Consider the following 14,445-nt stretch of genomic DNA (forward strand, 5'->3'; position numbering starts at 1 on the left):
GTATAATTAAACATGGATACACAATATGAATGCATGTGCGTGTACCTGGTACATTACAATAGTATAATTAAACATGGATACACATGTGTACCTGGTACATTACAATAGTATAATTAAACATGGATGTATAATATGAATGTATGTGCGTGTACCTGGTACATTACAATAGTATACATGTAATTAAACATGGATACACAATATGAATGCATGTGCGTGGACCTGGTACATTACAATAGTATAATTAAACATGGATACACAATATGAATGCATGTGCGTGCACCTGGTACATTACAATAGTATAATTAAACATGGATACACAATATGAATGCATGTGCGTGCACCTGGTACATTACAATAGTATAATTAAACATGGATACACAATATGAATGCATGTGCGTGCACCTGGTACATTACAATAGTATAATTAAACACGGATACACAATATGAATGCATGTGCGTGCACCTGGTACATTACAATAGTATAATTAAACATGGATACACAAAAAAGAATTCTGTAACATATGGGGTTAGCTTGTTTTATTTAGCATGATGCGTCATCATGTCTCATATGTCTTAGAGAGGAAACCTGCAACAGTTTTAGCAAGGGATCTTTTATACATGTATGCACCATCCCACAGACAGGATAGCACATACCACAGCCTTTGATACACCAGTCATGGTCTACATAGTGAAAGAAAAAAAGAAAGAAAGAAATGTTTTATTTAACGACGCACTCAACACATTTTATTTACGGTTATATGGCGTCAGACATATGGTTAAGGACCACACAGATTTTTGAGAGGAAACCTGTTGTCGCCACTACATGGGCTACTCTTTCCAATTAGCAGAAAGGGATCTTTTATTTGCGCTTCCCACAGGCAGGATAGCACAAACCATGGCCTTTGTTGAACCAGTTATGGATCACTGGTCGGTGCAAGTGGTTTACACCTACCCATTGAGCCTTGCGGAGCACTCACTCAGGGTTTGGAGTTGGTATCTGGATAAAAATCCCATGCCTCGACTGGGATCTGAACCCAGTACCTACCAGCCTGTAGACCGATGGCCTAGCCACTACGCCACAGAGGCGGTAGGGTCTACATAGTGAACGAGAAAAAACCCAACCGAACGCTCAACCGACTGAGCTAAATCCCTCCACCCCACCCCCACCCCACCCCCGTACTAAATGAACCATAGCATAAATTAATGATATCTGCATTCTTAAACACCTACATGTGGTTGTCTTTGAATTATTACTGGACGGATCGTCCGTGGCAGATGGCGCCACCAGTCGGTGAGTCTTGAGAACTCCCCGTGGAGGATGAAACAAGGACAGACAGCCATCGCAGTATGATATCTTCGGACAATCCAAACAGGTTTTCACCGCGAACTTGGACGTGTCTTCGCACAGAGAACACGGAACGTTACTCGGCCTGGGAGCTTGTTGGGCATTTCTGAAAATACAGCACATACGAAAATAGAACAAATAATTGTACATAGAACTATATCCAGGTTTCAGAACAAGAAGACGTTTGTGTTTAACGACACCACTAGAGCACATTAATTAATTAATCGTCAGCTACTGGAGGTCAAACATTTGGTACTGGAGGTCAAACATTTTTCCTAATGCAGCAAGGGATCTTTTATACCTTGTATACATGTCAGTGTTTCTGCCAGAAAGAAATTTTTGGGTATGGCGCTATGGAATTGAATGAAATCACAGTCAACAGAGGGTATGAGGGGCCTCCCTCAGAAAGAAAATGAGTTAAGTATAGGGTTAGGGTTAAGAAAATCATACAGTAATGATAAGAGTAATTAATTTTTTCACAAGGTTAACTAAAAATAAAAATCTGCAAAAACATTTGGGTATGGCGCCATACCTGGTTTACCCTCTGGTAGAAACCCTGCATGTGTGTTCCCACAGGCAGGAGAGCACATACCACGGCCTTTGACCAGTTGTGGTGTACTGGTTGGAACAAGACAAAACCCAATCAGTTAAATGGATCTTGGATGATTCGATCCAGCGACGCAAGTAGCTTAAGCGAGCACTCAACCGACTGAGTTAAATGGATCCTGGATGATTCTATCCAGCGACGCAAGCAGCTTAAGCGAGCACTCACCCGACTGAGTTCAATGGATCCTGGATGATTCGATCCAGCGACGCAAGCAGCTTAAGCGAGCACTCACCCGACTGAGTTCAATGGATCCTGGATGATTCTATCCAGCGACGCAAGCAGCTTAAGCGAGCACTCACCCACTGAGTTAAATGGATCTGGAGATTCTATCCAGCGAAAGCAGCTTAAGCGATCCTGGATGATCCTGGATGATTCGATCCAGCGACGCAAGCAGCTTAAGCGAGCACTCACCCGACTGAGTTCAATGGATCCTGGATGATTCGATCCAGCGACGCAAGCAGCTTAAGCGAGCACTCACCCGACTGAGTTCAATGGATCCTGGATGATTCGATCCAGCGACGCAAGCAGCTTAAGCGAGCACTCACCCGACTGAGTTCAATGGATCCTGGATGATTCGATCCAGCGACGCAAGCAGCTTAAGCGAGCACTCACCCGACTGAGTTCAATGGATCCTGGATGATTCGATCCAGCGACGCAAGCAGCTTAAGCGAGCACTCACCCGACTCAGTTCAATGGACTGGAGTTCGATCCAGCACCCAGCTTTCAGAGCACTCACCCGACTGAGTTAAATCCTGCACCCAAGCTTTCAGAATGAATGGAAAAAAAGAGGAAGGAAATGCTTTATTTAGCGACGCACTCAACACATTTTATTTTACGGTTATATGGCGTCAGACATATGGTTAAGGACCACACAGATTTTGAGAGGAAACCCGCTTTCGCCACTTCATGGGCTACTCTTCCGATTAGCAGCAAGGGATCTTTTATTTGTGCTTCCCACAGGCAGGATAGCACACACCATGGCCTTTGTTGAACCAGTTATGGATCACTGGTCAGTGCAAGTGGTTTACACCTACCCATTGAGCCTTGCGGAGCACTCACTCAGGGTTTGGAGTTGGTATCTGGATTAAAATCCCATGCCTCGAATGGAATCCGAACCCAGTACCTACCAGCCTGTAGACCGATGGCCTAACCACGACGCCGGTCAGAATGAATGAATCATGGGTGGGAATTGGTGAACTGTAAAAAAGAGGAAATCTAGATGGGTCCGGACTGCCATTTTTACTTCAGATATCTCATGCTGCATTGCGACGCTGGCTAAAGCTTATACTAGCTCGCTTCCTTTGCAAATGAAACCAAATAAAAAACGTGACCGCATTTAGATTCATAATGATATATGTCACAATGTAATTTGATGTGTAACGTCATCATTTAGGACAGTTTTACGATATCGTAGCGCTAAGATAGCTTCGAAAATCTGGGCCCAGAAGTTTACATTTGTGACGGGCGAGTGAGATGGACCAGATCGAATGTAACTCACTACCCGGGTTTGGTAGCATATAACCGACATAGAGCCCCACACCATTAACTCTGACATCGGGGCAGTACCTCCCTCAGGCTTGTACTCGGCCTCCGGGGGGAAGGGATGCAAGCCTGTACTAAAGTTATTGCGAATTCTCATATTTGTTTTTGGGACCCGTTGCAACGTTTTGGCTCACAGACTCAGCTCCTGGGGTCTGTTACTCCGACTCTCACGTAGATAGGCACATACCACCCATTGGCATGGATGCACTACCCGGACATATGATTGCTTAAGAGAGTTTTACGATATTGTAGCGCTAAGATAGCTTTGAAAATCTGGGCTCAGAAGTTTACATTTCCCCCTCCCCCTCGCAGAAAGGACAATTAAAATGCGAGGAAATGCAATGTTCCACAAGAGGAAAACCGTGGAGAATTCTCACCCCTGATGAATAAATGTTTAACGACACCCCAGCACAAAAATACACATTGGCTATTGGGCATCACAAATGTTAAGTATATGAAAATATTCCAACCTTTTCGGAAGGAAATGTTTTATTTAACAATTAACACATTTTATTAACGGTTATATGGCGTCGGACATATGGTTAAGGACCACACAGATATTGAGAGAGGAAACCCGCTGTCATGGGCTACTCTTTTCGATCAGCAGCAAGGGATTTTTTATATACACCATCCCACAGACAGGATAGCACATACCACGGCCTTTGATATACCAGTCATGGTGCACTGGCTTGAGCGAGAAATAGCCCAATGGGCCCACCGGCAGGGATCGATCCCAGACTGACCACGCATAAAGCACTGATGCTCTTTGTCAAATCACCAAATGTCAATTAAAAGATTAATTTAGCATCAAAAACCTCATTTGAAAATCACATTAGTTTTACCCATTTATCCCAATTTTGTCAGGCTATTTTATTCTGTCTTCGTGTAATTTGCATGTACATGTATACAGGGCTTCTAGAATTTTTATAAAATCCACTAGCCATGGGATCAGTGATTGTTAATATTTACTAGCCACATTTAAACATTCATTAGCCCTAGTTTACTTTAAGTTAATACAATTTTACTAATAGTAATATTGTCACCTAAAGAGGGAGATAGAGCTTAAAAACACTAAGATTTGGGGATGTGGGTTTGGGAAGAATATACATACACATGTATTTACAAAATATACTTAAATGCAGCATTTGACAAGTTTTTTTTCACTAGCCGTTGGGCATGGCAATAATAGTTATTTACTAGCCCAACACTGAATATCACTAGCCATGGGAGTGGGGCTACCATAATCTAGAAGCCCAGGCTCCGTATTCATAAACGTACTTAAGTCAAAGTATGATACTTACATACAGTACATACATTAAGTATGTCGATAAATATCATACATTGACTTAAGTACGTTTATGAATACGGAGCCTGGTGTATATGTATGCCTACAGTTTAAATCTGTTGAAATCTCATATTATTATTGAATCTAATATTCAATGTCCTGATACCTAACTTAGAAATCTGGCATGACACTAGTCTACCGAACACCGAACGTCATGGGGCTTGATTTTGCTCATTATGAAAATTGTTAAAGGTTGAAGTCTGATTATAAACCACCACTGATGACCAAACAAATTTAAAAAAAATTAATAACACCACTAGAGCACAATGATTTATTAATCATTGCTATTGGATGTCAAACATTTGGTATAATTCAGACATCGGTGTGGGATCGATCCCCATTGGTGGGCCCATTGGTCTATTTCTCATTCGCATTCCAGCCAGTGCATCATGACTAGTATATCAAAGGCTATGGTATGTACTACCCTGTCTGTGGGATGGTGCATATATAAAAGATCACTTAATTGCTGCTAATCGAAAAGAGTAGCCCGTGAAGTGGCAGCAGCGGGTTTCCTCTCTCAATATCTCTGTGGTCCATAACCATATGTCTGATGCCATATAACCGTAAATAAAATGTGTTGAGTGCATTGTTAAATAAAACATTTTTTTTTTTTTTTTTTTTTGAAGTTGGGGAACTCTAATAAAAATTTACAATTGCCAAAATTGTAAGGTATTATTTACGGTATATTAGCTGTGGGGAATGGTTATATGATAATAGTGAATTATTTGGGAAAACATTACAACCGGTAGTTCAGTATTACAGTAGGTTTTATGACCACCAAAGATCTTGAAGGACGATTAGGGTCATGCAGAAGTGAAATTTGAAAGTTGATGGGGTTTTTATCAGTAAATTGCAAATTCAAACAAGAAAAATGACTCAAAACAAAATAACAACTGTATGATCAACAGAATGAAATTTGTTTTACAGAAATAATGTTCCAGAGTGATTAATGGACCTTCCTGGAGATTGTCAAAATCGAGAATGACACCACACGCACGTGTACGGGGCAACTGCGTGATGCATGTGCAAACTATGGAATGTGTTTCAGTGTGTTGATAGACAGACATGAATGTTCTTTACTAGGATGTCTGTGGTCAAAACGTATGTCCGGTCTAATAGTTGATATTAACATTAATATTTCAGGTTCCCCTACTTTTTTTGAAGAGTATATATACACGAACTACACATACGTTGTTTTCGCTTCCTATTTATTGCACTACTGGTTTTTTAAGAGTATATATAAATCACCACCAATTTTTCTGCCAGAAAGAAACTTTTGGGTATGGCGCGCTTTGGAATTGAATATTTACAATGTGTGTGATGAAAGTAAAGTAAAGTTTGTTTTATTTAACAATGCCACTAGAGCACATTGATTTTATATCTTATCATCGGCTATTGGATGTCAAACATATGGTCATTCTGACACTGTTTTTAGAGGAAACCCGCTGTCACCACATAGGCTACTCTTTTACGACAGGCAGCAAGGGATCTTTTATTTGCGCTTCCCACAGGCAGGATAGCACAAACCATGGCCTTTGTTGAACCAGTTATGGATCACTGGTCGGTGCAAGTGGTTTACACCTACCCATTGAGCCTTGCGGAGCACTCACTCGGGGTTTGGAGTTGGTATCTGGATTAAAAATCCCATGCCTCGACTGGGATCCGAACCCAGTACCTACCAGCCTGTAGACCGATGGTCTAACCACGACGCCACCGAGGCCGGTGTGTGTGAGGAATGCAAACACAGTCAATAGGGTATATGGGGCCAAGTTTCTGCCAGAGGGTAAAACGGGTAGCGCCATACCCCAAATTTCTTGCAGATATTTTTTTTTAATTAACCTTTTGACACAATCACGGTAATTACTCATATCATTACTGTACGATTTTCTTAACCCTAAACCCTAAATGTAACCCATTTTATTTTTGTGTGAGGCCCTCGACCATACCCACTGTTGACTGTGGTTGCATTCAATTCCATAGTGCCATACCCAAAAAATTATCTCTGGCAGAAACAACGTGTGGGGGTAATGGAAATGGGTTAGATTAAGGGTTAGGATTAAGGAAATCATACAGTAATGATAAAGAGTTATTAAATTTGCCAAAATGTCAACTTAAAAAAATTAAATCTCCAAAAACAACTGCATGTGTATGTTGCGATACCCATTTTATCCTCTGCCAGAAACCCTGATCACTGATGACAAATGATGAAAGTCCAACACTAATTTGAACCATGGTAATTGAGCAAATGACTACGGCCAAAAAAGCTACAAAAAATATCTTGGATAAACAGTTTCCAAAACATTTTCAACAGCATTTTGCCAGTTAATTTGTAAGAGAAGATCTCACTTGTCAATATTACAAAAGTAAATAATTAACTAAAATTAGTGACAGGAAAAAATTCAAAGTTCCACGGCAATATACATGTTGTGGAAAGTAGAATTTGAAGACACTGTGGCAGGGTAGATTGCCTGGGTTGAGTTTTGACTATTTGTATGTCTCAACCACTCTGAACATGGTGAAGCTGGTTGCTTGTCCCGACATTATATGTATGAAGTTTTGACTCTACCAGTATGTCTCAACCACTCTGGACAAGGTGAAGTTGGCAACTAGGCCCAACATTATATGTATGAAGTTTTGACTCTACCTGTATGTCTAGACCACTCTGGACAAGGTAAAGTTGGCAACTAGGCCCGACATTATATGTATGAAGTTTTGACTCTACCTGTATGTCTAGACCACTCTGGACAAGGTGAAGTTGGCAACTAGGCCCGACATTATATGTATGAAGTTTTGACTCTACCTGTATGTCTAGACCACTCTGAACAAGGCGAAGTTGGCAACTAGGCCCTACATTATATGCATGAAGTTTTGACTCTACCTGTATGTCTAGACCACTCTGAACAAGGCAAAGTCGGCAACTAGGCCCTACATTATATGTATGAAGTTTTGACTCTACCTGTATGTCTCAACCACTCTGAACAAGGTGAAGTTGGCGACTAGGCCCGACATTATATGTATGAAGTTTTGACTCTACCTGTATGTCTAGACCACTCTGGACAAGGCGAAGTTGGCAACTAGGCCCGACATTATATGTATGAAGTTTTGACTCTACCTGTATGTCTCAACCACTCTGGACAAGGCGAAGTTGGCAACTAGGCCCGACATTATATGTATGAAGTTTTGACTCTACCTGTATGTCTCAACCACTCTGAACAAGGTGAAGTTGGCGACTAGGCCCTACATTATATGTATGAAGTTTTGACTCTACCTGTATGTCTAGACCACTCTGGACAAGGCGAAGTTGGCAACTAGGCCCGACATTATATGTATGAAGTTTTGACTCTACCTGTATGTCTCAACCACTCTGAACAAGGTGAAGTTGGCGACTAGGCCCTACATTATATGTATGATGTTTTGACTCTACCTGTATGTCTAGACCACTCTGGACAAGGCGAAGTTGGCACTAGGCCCGACATTATATGTATGAAGTTTTGACTCTACCTGTATGTCTCAACCACTCTGGATAAGGCGAAGTTAACGACTAGGCCCAACATTGTTACCTGTATGTCTCAACCACTCTGGATAAGGCGAAGTTAACGACTAGGCCCGACATTGTTACCTGTATGTCTCAACCACTCTGGATAAGGCGAAGTTAACGACTAGGCCCGACATTGTTACCTGTATGTCTCAACCACTCTGGATAAGGCGAAGTTAACGACTAGGCCCGACATTGTTACCTGTATGTCTCAACCACTCTGGATAAGGCGAAGTTGACGACTAGGCCCGACATTTTTACCTGTATGTCTCAACTAAGTTGGATGCTAGGCCTGACATTAGTTTTGACTGTTACCTGTATGTCTCAACCACTATGACATTGTTACCTGTATGTCTCAACCACTCTGGATAAGGCGAAGTTGACATTAGTTTTGACTCAACCCCTGGACATTGGATGCTAGGCCTGACATTAGTTTTGACTGTTACCTGTATGTCTCAACCACTATGGACAAGGCGAAGTTGGATGCTAGGCCTGACATTATATGTATGAAGTTTTGACTCAACCTGTGTGTCTCAACCACTCTAGACAAGGCGAAGTTGGATGCTAGGCCTGACATTAGTTTTGACTGTTACCTGTATGTCTCAACCACTATGGACAAGGCGAAGTTGGATGCTAGGCCCGACATTAGTTTTGACTGTTACCTGTATGTCTCAACCACTCTGGACAAGGCGAAGTTGGTTACGCTAGGCCCTAGACATTAGTTTTGACTGTTACCTGTATGTCTCAACCACTCTGGACAAGGCGAAGTTGGATGCTAGGCCTGACATTAGTTTTGACTGTTACCTGTATGTCTCAACCACTCTGGACAAGGCGAAGTTGGATGCTAGGCCTGACATTAGTTTTGACTGTTACCTGTATGTCTCAACCACTATGGACAAGGCGAAGTTGGATGCTAGGCCTGACATTAGTTTTGACTGTTACCTGTATGTCTCAACCACTCTAGACAAGGCGAAGTTGGATGCTAGGCCTGACATTAGTTTTGACTGTTACCTGTATGTCTCAACCACTCTAGACAAGGCGAAGTTGGATGCTAGGCCCGACATTAGTTTTGACTGTTACCTGTATGTCTCAACCACTCTGGACAAGGCGAAGTTGGATGCTAGGCCTGACATTAGTTTTGACTGTTACCTGTATGTCTCAACCACTATGGACAAGGCGAAGTTGGATGCTAGGCCTGACATTAGTTTTGACTGTTACCTGTATGTCTCAACCACTCTAGACAAGGCGAAGTTGGATGCTAGGCCTGACATTAGTTTTGACTGTTACCTGTATGTCTCAACCACTATGGACAAGGTGAAGTTAGCGGCTAGGCCTGACATTATATGTATGAAGTTTTGACTTCACCTGTATGTCTCAACCACTCTGGACAAGGTGAATCTGGCAACAAGGCCCAACATTATATGCAAGGCTTCTAGAATTTTTATAAAATCCATTGGCCACGGGATCAGAGATTTTAAAAATTTACTAGCCCTACTTTACTTTAAAGTTAATACAAGTTTACTAAATAATAGTAATAATCGGAATCTAAAGAGGAAGATAGACCAGGATATTCATATTTACAAAATAGACTTAACGTACTGCAACATTTGATAACAAAAATAATTCACTTGCCGTCTGTCAGGCATGGCAATAGTAGTTATTTACTAGCAACATTGAATATCACTAGCCATGGCAGTGCATGAGGCTACCATAATCTAGAAGCCCTGATGTTTTGACTCTTACCTGTATGTCTCAACCACTTTGGACAAGGCGAAGTTTACGGCTAGTCCCAACACACCCCTGTTGTCTAGGTTGGTGTTCTGGCGACACTCCGGACACACTATGAACGACGTCCAGCGTTTCTTCCACTGCTGCGACCGGTTGCCGGTCTGCACCAGCCCGACCATGCACTCATGGCAGTACGTGTGCATGCACCTCAGCACCCTCGGGTTGGTGAACAGATCCAGGCACACGGCACAGGTCAGGTCTTCTGATATACATGATACAGAGCTACCCGTAGCCATCTAGCCAAATCCTGTTCTGCTGACAGTCAAGTGATATATACAGGTCTGAATGCAATTCCTGCAAGAATAGAAAATATATATATTGCTTTAATCCCACTGCCCACTTTCCTTTCTCTCCTGAATTCAGTCTCATTTCTTACCGATCTGGCAACTCGTATCTTTCAACTTAATTTGCTGTCCACCTCCACATCCCAGTCCTTGTCTCTCCAACCACGACAGGTGCTTGTCTCCTGTGGCTATCCGTGCCACACACCTGCCATTTCCCCATCAGTTATTAGCTGTGGGCTTTGTCTGACCACTTTGGAGAGTGTTCAGTAGTTACTTCTGGCATTGTTAAGAGGCACAGGTCTGTAACCACCAACTATACACCCCTACTACCGGCAGTTATTAGTTAGTGCCGTGGGTCAGACCTTTATTAGCAGTAGAGGACAAGCATGCCAGGTGGGTGCACGGAAATACACAGAGACTACACCTGTGGAGGAAGTTGAGACAGGTAGGAGATAGTGTGGACAGCTCAGAAGACAAAGTTGGAGAAAACTGACAGAAAGGGTTGAAACAGATTGAAATCATGGGAGAAATTGTAAAGTTTTTTTATATTATTATAATGAGAATGACTGAAAGGCAAGAACAGAAAAGATGGTCAGAGTTCAGTACTGGCCAATGAATTTTTGGTCTGGATTAGTGAAAATTATAAAACTAATTAATGTTTGTTTTATTTAACGACACCACTAGAGCTCATTGATTTATTAATCATCAGCTACTGGATGTCAAACATTTGGTAATTTTGACATACAGTCTTAGAGAGGAAACCTGCTATATTTATCCATTAGTAGCAAATGATCTTTTATATGCACCATCCCACAGACAGGATATCACATACCACAGCATGTGATATATATATATATATATATATACCAGTTGTGATGTACACGAAATAGCCCAATGGACCCATGCAGCGACATGGATCGATCCCAGACTGAGGGACGGCTTCTTTACCACTGGTACGAATAAGTGTCGTTCAACCATATTTTCATTCCACATTTTCAATTTCCCAGTCTACCAGGTTAAAAGTAACTGTCAAATGTGTTGTGTTGAAACAACTAAAGTCCAAACCAGATTAATTGGTAACAACTACAATCAAATACCCTCCTACCTTTAACTATACCGTTAGATTTCCCTCACATTCTGTCCACACAGAAATCATGAAAAAAACATTACATTGGCATAGATTCCACATACGGTACTAAAATGTAACCATGTCGCCTATATTCACTTTGTCGAGATTTCCTAGGACCATTTTTTTTTATTATTATTAAAAAAAAATCTGTTTTTTTAGGCGCAGGGTATAATCAATACAATTTTTTAAGGGTCCCTTTTTGATCAATTGGGAAAAAATAATGTTTCAAATACAAAAAAGGGGATTTTCAAGAATAATCAATACCAATACATTGATCAAATTAGAGTTACCGTTTTATATATATATGCATCATATAAAGCATTAAAAACTATACAAAAACAATTGTTTTATTTATTTTAACAAGTTTCTCAATGTCTCTTCCATTGGTATTCCTAATATTTAGTACAGGTGATGACATCAATAAGTTTATTAAAGATGGAGCGTTTGGGGTGGGGTGGGGTGGGGTGGGAAATAACCACTGTATGATGTTGCTTAATATGTTACCGAAGGTTCTATATATATCACAGAAGACTTCAGCTGTGGTTTAAGGTCTTTATTCAGGGATCACCTGTAGGGATGTTTGAATAATGATGCTGGTTGTGCTACATCATTGATAACATGTCAACAAAATACTACTTATAAATAGGAGCACATAAAATATACACATAGAATATATTCATATATACACTTAATAATAAAGTAGATTAATAACTGATGTAGTTATTTACTTATTTGTATTATCAAACCTAATCAAATATTCGTCTTAGAAGACAAATATCCCTATATAATTATAAACATTATTAAACACTACTTTAACTCATCCGCTGTAGAATAAGTTTAATCAACTGCTTACACATGCTAAGTTCTAATTTAAGGCTTATCATAAAATATGCATACACTAATCTAGTTTACTACTTACAACACATGGTTATATCTTAAAATATATGTTTGTATTTACCTGTGCTGTTAATAACTGTGCCGTGCAGAACTTGATCAAATGGAAAACGTGTAATGCAGGAAAACGTGTAATGCAGAAAAACACCTGTCTTGCTTGAATGTTTAAAAGTCTCTGACTCCAGAGAACACCAGGTAACAAAAGAAACAATAGATGGGCTTACTATTGAATGACTACCTGGCCTGAACACTGAGTTGAGGGTGAACACAACCCAAGCTGACAATTCCAAAGACACAGGAAAACAATAGAAACAAAATAAGAGACAGCTTTACACTATTAGAGTTAGAAAGAATAAAATATATATGTAAACTGTTTTAAAATTGTAGTGTATGTGATATGCAATTTAAAACATCCGGTAACAATATATACATGTATGATATATTGTTCAAAGTGGTTATCCCATAATGGCTTAAATCTTCGTACCTTTGCATGGTTGATGCAAATTAAAGCAGTGGTGTACACACAAAGTTATAATTAGTTGACACCTAAAACATTCACATTGTTATTCTCAAAGTTGTATCAAATGGCTCAGACTCGTCAGAGCTTATGTCAGTGTCATGATTATATCACCATTCAAAACGGTGTTTTATATGACAATTGTAGTACACTTTAAACATGTTTTTCTCCCATCCCACACCCTGCCATTTTTTCACTGGACAAAAACATTAATTTGATGGGTCCTTCAGTGAACCTATATTAATGAAAATAGTCCTTTTAGGTTGACATTTGCTGGGGTGTTCATTCACAAGCTACCGGCACTTTTTAAAAGTTTGCATTATTACCTAGTCCAGGCATCGAAATAAGTCGAGAACGGTCGTTCAGGTTACCATATGTAACAAAAGTCGAGGACGGTGTTTCGTTCTCAACAAATATAATCATTCCGCATTAAATTTTAAGCAGCGTCCTTAGATGAATTTACTTCCGCGTTTCGTTTGCTCGTACGAAATTGCACCGATGCTCGTGCGCACTTGTGCAAATGCAAAGCAATTTCGGCAATCCGCGTTTAAGCAGCGCCCTCTAGATAAATTTCTTTCAGATTTCGTTAGTACTATAACAGGAATTCAATTCTAACTTTCATATAGTTGTGGTAACCTATAGGTTACCAGGCTATATTTTGTGGTAACCTGTAAATGGGTTACCAGACACAATGCTTATTTCGATGCCTGCCTAGTATTATTTATTTAGGCTTCACCGACAGCTAATGGATGAGCCTAAACCGCGTTGTGGAACAAAAGCCAAGCGACCGATTACAGCGATGAACTGAACAGACCGACAATAACGGCCATTATTTCTGAACTTGACTCACTCAGTGAAACATTCTCCACAGAATTTCTAACAACACTGTGAATAAAATAAGCAAGCTACTGGTTGAAACTGCTACGGAAACGTTTGGCTACACAACTAAACACAGCAGTAACGAAAGAAATGTTGTATTTATTTTATTTACGGTTATATGGCGTCAGACATATGGTTAAGGACCACACAGATTTTGAGAGGAAACCTGCTGTCGCCACTACATGGGCTACTCTTTCCGATTAGCAGCAAGGGATCTTTTATTTGCGCTTCCCACAGGCAGGATTGCACAAACCATGGCCTTTGTTGAACCAGTTATGGATCACGGGTCGGTACAAGTGGTTTACACCTACCCATTGAGCCTTGCGGAGCACTCACTCAGGGTTTGGAGTCGGTATCTGGATTACAAATCCCATGCCTCGACTGGGATCCGAACCCAGTACCTATACCAGCCTGAAGACCGATGGTCTAACCACGACGCCACCGAGGCCGGTGTGTGTGATGAATGCAAACACAGTCAATAGGGTATATGAGGCCAAGTTTCTGCCAGAGGGTAAAACGGGTATATAGCGCCATACCCAAAAAAAATTGCAGATATTTTTTTTAAGTTAACCTTTTGACA

General features: G+C 40.7%; 1 protein-coding gene across 1 annotated transcript in view; it reads right to left on the reverse strand.

The window, feature by feature from the left end:
- Positions 1–13,462, reverse strand: part of LOC121377936 (probable E3 ubiquitin-protein ligase MID2) — a 16,429-nt gene extending 2,967 nt beyond the window's left edge. The window contains exons 1-3 of the mRNA XM_041506030.1: positions 13,313–13,462; positions 10,118–10,456; positions 1,181–1,451 (exon numbers count right to left, since the gene is read on the reverse strand). Coding sequence (XP_041361964.1) covers positions 1,181–1,451; positions 10,118–10,398 — 552 coding nt within the window. The 5' untranslated portion in view covers positions 10,399–10,456; positions 13,313–13,462. The remainder of the gene's footprint in view (positions 1–1,180; positions 1,452–10,117; positions 10,457–13,312) is intronic.
- Positions 13,463–14,445: the final 983 nt, after the last annotated feature.

Source organism: Gigantopelta aegis, chromosome 7 (assembly GCF_016097555.1).
Source record: "Gigantopelta aegis isolate Gae_Host chromosome 7, Gae_host_genome, whole genome shotgun sequence".
Lineage (NCBI taxonomy): Eukaryota > Metazoa > Mollusca > Gastropoda > Neomphalida > Peltospiridae > Gigantopelta > Gigantopelta aegis.